Source organism: Rhea americana, unplaced genomic scaffold, assembly GCF_003343005.1.
Source record: "Rhea americana isolate MKP2758 unplaced genomic scaffold, rheAme1 scaffold_272, whole genome shotgun sequence".
In the NCBI taxonomy this organism is placed as follows: domain Eukaryota; kingdom Metazoa; phylum Chordata; class Aves; order Rheiformes; family Rheidae; genus Rhea; species Rhea americana.
The window spans coordinates 838,273-847,558 of NW_028186393.1; the positions used below are offsets into that span (position 1 = coordinate 838,273).

At 38.6% G+C, this 9,286-nt stretch overlaps 1 protein-coding gene across 1 annotated transcript in view; it reads right to left on the bottom strand.

Annotated features, from left to right (window-relative positions):
• SLC30A7 (solute carrier family 30 member 7) overlaps positions 1-9,286 on the bottom strand; it is a 31,162-nt gene that overhangs the window by 19,374 nt on the left and 2,502 nt on the right. Inside the window, exons 2-5 of the mRNA XM_085308250.1 lie at positions 9,075-9,176; positions 4,108-4,221; positions 2,348-2,435; positions 725-851 (exon numbers count right to left, since the gene is read on the bottom strand). Coding sequence (XP_085164376.1) covers positions 725-851; positions 2,348-2,435; positions 4,108-4,221; positions 9,075-9,176 — 431 coding nt within the window. The remainder of the gene's footprint in view (positions 1-724; positions 852-2,347; positions 2,436-4,107; positions 4,222-9,074; positions 9,177-9,286) is intronic.

The window sequence follows — 9,286 nt, forward strand, 5'->3', positions numbered from 1 at the left end:
CAAATGTTTTTGTATATTCCTGTTTTCGAGATAAGTTGGGCTAGACTTAATACATTTGGGAGAAAATGTGCACAAAATTTCATACAAATGCATTAAAATAGCTCTTAAGAAAACAGAAGATAGTTACTGTTCAAACATTAAAAAAAAAAAAAAAATCAAGTTTAAGATGCTGCCTAAAAGTACATGGACTATTTTCTTCCATCAGTCTATGTCACAGTTGATACATTATGCTGAAATGGATGCATATAGCTTTTCAGGGGGGAAAAAATGTTTACTGTATACATTTAGGCAAATAAATTCTGTGTTTAAAGTTCAAAAGACTAAGTTTAGAAGCACCTGAAACTGACTCTCCATCCCTCATTTAAAATTTGGTTTGGATGTTGGTTTGTAAAATCTCTTCTAGAGACTATCTCTAACTCCAGTTTATTTTTGTCCAAAACATATTCTGCAAATCTCTTCCAGTAAGATGCGGAATCACGCATGTTCCAGAAAGCAGACTCTAGAGATCTAAGTCTTCCAGATAGCGGGTGTCAACATAAGAAGAACCAGGACTAGTAATAAAATTTAAAAATCAAGATTGCAACAAGTCATATACACATTTTCCTTGGCTTTCCCCAAAAAAGAAAAAAAAAATCCAGCATTGAGGTGGTCATTGGAGGATAACAGGTCCTGGAACACAGAATGCTAAGAAAGGAAACAGCACTGAAAACTACAGGCATCATACCAGAACCATGTGAATGTCCATGACCTCCATGTTGAAAAACAAATATTCCTATAAGATTTACGATGAATCCCAATATAGAAACAGGAAGAAGTCTCTCATGATGCACATCAGGAGGCTCCAATGCTCTCTAATAAATAGATAGATAAATAGTTAAATAAATAGATAAATAGCAAATGTAGAGTTTTACAAGCCCAAATTATTAAAAGTCACTACAAAAAGGAAACAATGGCACAAAATTGCTTAGATACAGGAGCATTCTCATACAAACAGGTATATATAATGACATAATTAGGAATTACTCAGGACTTCCAGTTTTGAGACAGACTGATTTTCACTATCTGAAGCTGAAGGGTTTTTTTTATTCGTTTATTAAAGCTGTGAAAGTAGTGTAAAATAATCCAATACCATTACAGTTAGCTTTGACCATAATCAGTTTCATTATGCTGTAGGATATGGCTCAATACCACAGAAAAACATCTAAGTTCATTATAACACATGGATTGCCTAAGTCAACCAAACAATTTGCAAGAGTCTAGAAGGCCTTTCATTTTCTTCCTTTCTTCACAGAATAACAAAAGAGTTGAGGTTGGAAGGGACCTCTAGCAATCATCTAGTCCAACCTCCCTGCTTAAGCAGGGTCACCTAGAGCATAATGCTCAGGATCCAGTCAAGATGGTTTTTGAATGTCTCCAAGGATGGAGACTCCACAATCTCTCTGGGCAACCTGTTCCAGTGCTCAGTCACCCTCATACCTTCTTAAAAGGGTGAGTGGATGAAGGTAATGAAAGCAAGAACAAGTTGTAGCAGTTCTTTTAAACTCCCAAAAATCTAGATTCAAAAACCTTGGGAGAAACCAGAGTAAATGTCAGAGATACCATGAGCCCTGTAGTTTCTACCGATTTTTCAAGTATTTACAGTCTCATCTGCACAGAAGACATGTTCCTGAAAGCTCTTCTTAATCCTCTACCAGCTCAAAACTCAAAACTAACTTATTTAAACCGAAAGTCTAAAAAAATTTATAGCATATCTCCCATTAAAAAGTAAGAGCATTCACACAAGCTGATCAGAATCAGTTATCAAATCAATGCTGTCTTAACACACTTAGGAGCATACAGCGTCAATGTCTAACTTTGAAATCTCTAAATTATTAGCTGAATCACCTTATAAAAGAACATTCAAGAAAAGTGACTTGGTAAAAGTTAAAACCGTTACTATTCTGTATTTATATCAGACTTCAAAATTTAGAGAATGATGTTCTTTAACTAGTTAGTTAAACTCCCTCACAGAATATATTTCCATTTCTTATGATTACACTTCTCCCCTCTGAATGACTTTTTTTTTTTTTTTTTTTAACAATGAGCAGTAAAGATCTTTCTATAAAATACTATAATGGCTGAAAAGAGCACAGGGTAGTTCTGACTGGCTTGTAAAGATATTCTGAAAAATGTTTTTTGTGTGTCACATTAAGCTGCAATTTCAGATAGCCTTATTTTCTGTTCAGATCACAGATTTTTAACCAATTATGAACATAAAACATTCCCTTGCAATGATTTTATTCCCACTAAAACATACTATAAACAGAAATGTGACAATTAACAAGTGCAGTTAACCTCATTAACATACCTCAACACCTTCAGAAAAAATAAAGAAGGCTGTGAAGATGAGGAATAAACCATTTACAAAACCTGCAAGTACTTCTGCTCGAACATACCTGCAAGAAACAGAGGAGAGTAATATTAGGTATTACCACTGCTATTTAAATGCTGAAAATTGAAAGTAAAACTAAAAAACTGGAGTATAATCTCCTTCTAGTTCTCAAACATTTGGATTATACAAGAAATTTTTAAATTAAGAAATAGTATATAAGCTAGAGAAATGTATATGAAATTCACTGTTTTGATTCTGGTAGAAGTTTCAGAAATTTCACTACAGCAGACTTTTACTCAGTTTTCATAGTTGTAGTAAGTGATGCACCTTTGAGATCTTTTGGAAGGTAACGGTAATAAATCACTGAAAGAATAAGGGGATGGAAAGCAAAGGAGGAATAGAGAATTAAGCAAGTAGGATACTCTATCTCACAACAACCCTCCTCCTCAACCCACCAGCCTAGCGGAACAGTTCTTTAAGTCCACAGACCTAACTGCAAGATCATTCAGCTTGCCTCGCCAGCCAGAATATGACCTAGGTGAAAAAAAAACTTACCATACTTCAAAATCTTCCCATTTAACAACATCTCTACAGGAATTTATGGTACAAATTTGTATTTGGAAGCCACAGAGTAAAAAAAGTGGGTGGGATATAAACATCCAAGTCTATTGATGTAAAGTTCTGTTAAATATTAACAATGATACATTAATTTGTTCCCACTTTAGTAGGAGGATTTTTAAAACATTAGTAAAGGTTAAGTAAAAAATAATTATTTCCGCTAGTAATTTTTCCAATAAAAAAGTCAAGTTAGAATAACATGTAATTCCAGTAGCAAACACCAAACTTCAAAAAATTGTGGCTGTTCTCCAATACATTGAATGCTAGCTCTTTAAACACAGAGTAGTTAACTAATATAGAGCCTGCCTTCATTGCAACTAGTTCATGGTATAACCAGTTCTTCCTAAATTGATTCCTAGGCATACAGGAGCTTCCACCTTAATTAGACAGTGCTTTGAGTCTCAAAGTCAAAGCCTTGCTTAGGCAAGGCTGCTGAAGCTGAACGCTGACTCTCATGTGAGTGAAGCTATGGGGAATGCAGCAACCTACAGCAGCTATATCCATGAAGGGCAACCCTGCACCACGGGAAGACATACCTCGCCTTCAGGACAGTGCCGCTGTGCTGATGTTGTTCATAGTAGCCACAGCTATCGTATTCTGCCGGTTCTGACTGGCATGGTTTATAACCTCAGATGCAGCATCGCTGAGATTTAGCTCCTTTCAGTTAGGTAACTGTCTGCTCCAAGGCAGGCACGGAGCACCAGCAGCCCGAGACTCCCTGTAAGGCACCTCGCTGCACTCTGAGGGCAAACCCACGATGCAACTGCTCTTTGCTTCCCTGCGCCATGAACACATGACAATGCAGGGCAACCTCTGGCTCTGCAACTTGATTTGTTTCCACTACTATCACCGCAGAGGTCTTAGAAGTGATAAATCTATTCCCCCAAAGCAATCCTCTTTTTTTTTTTTTTTAACCATTTCTACAAGGGATACTCACTAAACCTTTAAAGTTTTAAATGTCTCATCCTTCATTTAAAGTTTAAATAACTCACCTTAAAAAAAAACCACTTTCAATATTGTTTTTTCATGTTCTGCAAAAAGTTTTTGTGCATACAATGAGAAATTACCACCTATATGTTTACTAAAATACATTAAGGTAATAGCCTGAAGTTTCTTACCCATATGAGAAAGCATCATTTGACCTCCATTTTGAAATAACCGAAGCTGCTAATCCAGCCAAAAGAGCAGTGCAGTCAAAAAACATATGAAAAGAATCTGATATTAGACCTAAACTGGAAAAGAAAAAAAAAAAAAGTTATGTTCCAAAGCTGTAAGTTACGTATGGCGGGTGGGGCGGGAAGCACAAAGCACATTTAATCTTTTACACAACAGCAGAGCAAATAGTGGCTCTAAGCTTCATCTTTGGACACAGTTCTGCTACCACTGAGGAAAAATTCATGCTGTATCACCAATATAAGTGTGCCAACAAAATTGCTTTTGTAAGCTTAGTGAAGGTTGCTTAGGAATAGCACTTAGCAAAAAAATCCTCCTAGCACACCTTTTTTAGGAGAGGATTCCACAGACACGAACCAAAGCCACTTAAGTAGATGCACCCACACACTAGAAATAATTTTTCCTCTGTTCATCACCCACTAACCATGGAATGGTGGACAAGCGACATTCATCCATTTTCTCTATTACAGAGCTCCCATTTTAAGCACATAGGATTACTGTAACACCTCAAGAATTCTGGAAATTCTATCAAAGAAATACGCTTCTCTTCAGTTTACTGCCTCAAATCAGAAAACTGTTTAGAAACCAAATCCTAMTTTTATTACACATTAACTAAAGAACTTGATCTAGCTGACCAGCTACAGACATAAAAGTATTTTTCACCTCTTACAGCAAATGCTTATGATCTATACAAAGTTGTTTCCTACAGATTTTCAGATCATCATCTATTATATAGATACGGTAAATAAGACCTAGTTTTCTTGACACAGAATTAGATTTGAGCTCACTTTCTCACAGCTCTACTGGTTCTGCTTTCTGACAAAAATATCAGCACCAGAAAAAAAAATATTAATCAGAGTTTTTGCTGTGGACATACCCAAGGACTCCAAATATCAGGACCACAACATACTGCTCAAAAATCAAGGCAGCATCTCAGCAAAATGACTGGATGATAAAAGTTTCCAATGTTCCGAAAACAAAGCTCATTAACAATGCTAGTGATCCAAGTAGTCAAAACCCTGACAGTTGCCAAAGAAAATATGTTGAGAAACATGCCTTTAGTGTATGGGAATTTTTCAGAATAGAAATTTCCTTATACATTGTGACCAAACTTATCTTTCTAATATTAAAGATTAAAAGCCTGGTTTTCATCCAAGTACATGAAAGACCTGGGATAGCCTAGGAAAGTTTAGTTTAATATCCATTACGAAACACAAAAATGTATGCATAAGAATTATTTAATTAGCATTAAATAGATGCCAATTTCAAAACACTCCAACTGAAGAAGAGCTTCTGAGAATGCTCAGCTTCTGTTAATTTTGCTCTTGYGACAACAGTTTTCTAGTTCTTCAATTAGCTTTTCTGAGTAGCTAGGATATGAATTTACTAAACTAAAAAAAAAAAAAAAAGAATAAGCACTTAAATATGCAGAAATTATTAAATATTTATCTTTTCAGATAAATAAGACTCTCCTAAATATGTTTAAATTTGTTTAGGTAACACTGGCAAATAGATTGGTAAGCTATTCTTACTTAGCCAGGCATGTGTTAATACAGTGTGGTGAAGCTACACTAGCTAAATCAAAGGAAGCAGCATAATATTCCTAATAGCACAGAGCTTGATCAACATTTTTTGTTTTATGACCTACAAGCTTCATCCAGGAGGAAAGAACAACAACCTGGCAAATAGTTGGCTCTCTCAACCAGGTCATCTGCAAGTCTGCCTTTTAAAAGACAAGCTGGTTAGTCCTGCAGAATGCACATGAGTGTGCTAAATTGCTATGCTGCTTCTTCCTTTTGCTAAGTTTAAGGACRGCAAATTTTCTCCTTTTGCTGGTGATCACCACATCTTCTCTAGTCAGACTGTAAAACGTCCATTCAAGAATAAAAGCAAAGAAGCACCTATTCCATCTGTGCTTTCAGCCAAGTGAATCTAAGGCAATTTCAGTTCAAAGATGTACAGTGGTGTTAGAACAATGCCAAGCTACTGCTTGTAAACCTCACCAGTGCTTAAATCATTGCCTTACTAGCTGCAAGCCACTGACTAGAAGACACACACTTCCCTTCAATTTAGAAGCTGAAGTAAGCAGAGGCTGAAAGACCACTTTTCAAATGGTTTATTTTAATGACTGATGCACAATCACAATCTTGACTGACTGCTTATGATAACGCAGAAAGTTTAGCATGCTCTTTTATCCTACAAAGTTCAAAGCAACTTGAGGTCAACATTAATGAGATAGTTGCTTACAGACTAGAGTTTCTGTCAGTTTGTATTGTGCATGTAAGTGGAATTTAAAACAACACAGCAGTTGTCAAAAACTGCCTAATTTACTAACCATGAACCAGTAGTTCTGTACATCTGCAGGGAAGTATTCCTTAAACTTTCACCTTCCCAATTCCTTTGGCTGTCTAAGAACAATGATGAACATAACTCAGCTATTGGAAACTAAGGAATAAAGAACAATTACTGGTGGTAAAAGTTCTAGAGGACAGCTAGATTCTCACATTGAAGCCACACACATTCATTAGACAAATTTTAATTTACTCAGCATTAACCAACCAATCCCTTTCAGCCTGACTGAAATCAGTTCCATGACTAATCTGAAACATTTCCGATGAAAAACTCAGCTCAGGAAGAAGTGGTTTGGAGGGGAGCAGATGAGAAAATAGAAGTCTTGTTTTATGTACACATACATATGCGGAACCTATACACACGCACACACATATAAACACATAGGTATATAWACACATTTATGTATATGCTTATATAAATTTAACACATATAACATATAAGGTAACATACAAATGTTTATATACATATTACACATTTAAGGAAGAGGATATCATTATCATAAACTATCCTTAGGTACTATAGTTACCAAAGCAAGATAGAGATGAAGACTTTCTGAACAAACTTTAAAGTAAAACCTAAGGCAATGGGAGATTTTGGCTAGGTGCCTATGAAAAAGCAGAATGGAATTCCCTGTCAAACTCTTGAAGTATCTAGGTGACAGCTTCCTCCCAAAAGACAAGTGATATCTCTAGGGAAACAACTTTTCTTAGCTTTGGTTCTGACTAGTAGGGAATATCCAACGAAAAAGATCATGCAGGCAGGAGGTAATTTCAGTGGGTAAAGTGCATTTTTTTTAAAACCCAACTGAAAAGAAATTCCACAGTCTGTGGAAGCCAAGGGAGGAATCACGGTAGTCTTTTAATCTTTCTTCTCCCTTTTGCTCATTTATTCCATCAAGAGCCACAGAGAGAAAGGAATTCAAGATCACTTTCAACACACTTCTAGCAATTGCAGCATCAGATATTGGCCATATATAAGATGGAAGCGCTTCTTCATTCCACGGTGTCCTAAGACGATACAGAAAATCCCCTTGGCAACCATTTGGTTTCTGCCTCTCCGATGCAGTGGGCTAAGTGAGCTGTGTTCTTTGATTTCAGGAGGTAGCTTTCCCTATCCCTTGCTTGTTACGGATTTGTTCTTCCAAGGTATGAAGTGTCTCCTCTGACCACAAGCTTGTCTCATCATATTCTCTGCAACCTCCCTCTGCTTAAGATATACCAATAACCGCATTCTTTTGTGCTAGCCCAAAACCTATGCTTACCATAAGGATATCTGAAATTAATGACTTGAATACAACTACATTATCCAACAAATCCTAATTCTTGACCTCTGTAAGGAACAAAAATATATAAAGAGAGTTCTCTCAATTCCAGTAATTCTAGTTCTTCAAGTATCAAAATTCTAGCATGTGTCACTTCAGCTTCTTAGTTTTAATTACATCTTATACAGGACTTCTTTAGCATAGATTTTATTTCTAGTCACAGTACCAAAAACAAATTATCATGCTTAAGAGGAAAATATCAAACCAAATTAATGTTAACATAAAGCTCTTTACACCTGAACCATTCCAATACAATTTTGTATATTCCGAGCTAGTCAGAAGAACATTCATACTTGAAGAGACTGGCTGTGCATACAACAATCCATGTGCAGTTTGCAAAACAAGCCAACTACAAAGCCAAAATCAAGCATATCCAAGACAGGTTGGCACTGTGTTCCAACTAGAGCTACAGTAGCACTTGTTAAAAGTCTAAGTTAAGGATCTTATCACATAGCTTAAGTGAAAGATTCAGAAAAACACGATAAATAAAAGGATGTAACTTTTTCCAAATCTGTATTACTGCTTCACTTAAGACTATGAATTAAGAGCCCCAGTAATCTGCATCTGTACTACAGCTTTTGAGAAAAACTATTTACAGTTCAATAGGCCAGTACACACTGTTGGGCTCAGATGACCTTTTCAAGGYAGATCCTCCAGAACTCAAGTATCAACTTAGAGATGAAGTATTACCATAAAGCAACTTTTCTATCAAGAATTAAACGTGATAAAGCAAGATGCCACTACCATGGTCTGTGCTCTACCTGTATGCCACACACCAGTACTAAAGTCATTTTCCATTTATGATTCACTATAGACGCTTCCGTAGCATTTTACCAGCCGAGGCTATCCTACTCCTCCACCCCTGTGAATTCACATGTCACATGAAGTGCTGCTTACCTGCACCGGGACGTTTTATCTCCCGTCAGTCATTCGGGGACAAGGACGGTCCGCACAATACTGTCCCTTACCGCCAGCTCTCGGTTCCCCCCACAGCCACGTTCCCGGGCAGAAGCTCGTGGCGACCGGCCGGTTACAGCCCCTGGCTCCCGTAACGCGCCCCCGGGCAGCCCCGCCGCGGGGGCGGCCCGGGGGCGCCGGGGCAGGCCCTGCCCGCCACCGCTCCGCGCCGGGGGAGCTCCCAGCAACCGCCACCTCCCTCCGCCGCCGAGGGAGACGTGGCACTGGCGGCGGCCGGCGCCGCTTCCTGCGCGCCCGCAGCCGGGGCCGCCCCGCCCGTACCTGTTGCTCCAGATGCCGTAGAGCAGCTCCACGAAGGCGAAGGAGAGGTTGAGGCAGAGGAAGAAGAAGAGGTTGCGGGAGGTCTTGTCCGCCAGGATGGACCTGAGCGCGGAGCACACAGCGCGTCACTGCCGGCGCAGGGAGGGGGCGGCCGCAGCGGCCGAGCCGCGGCGCCGCCCGGCATCTCCGCGGGGCTCCGCCGCGGCCGGCCC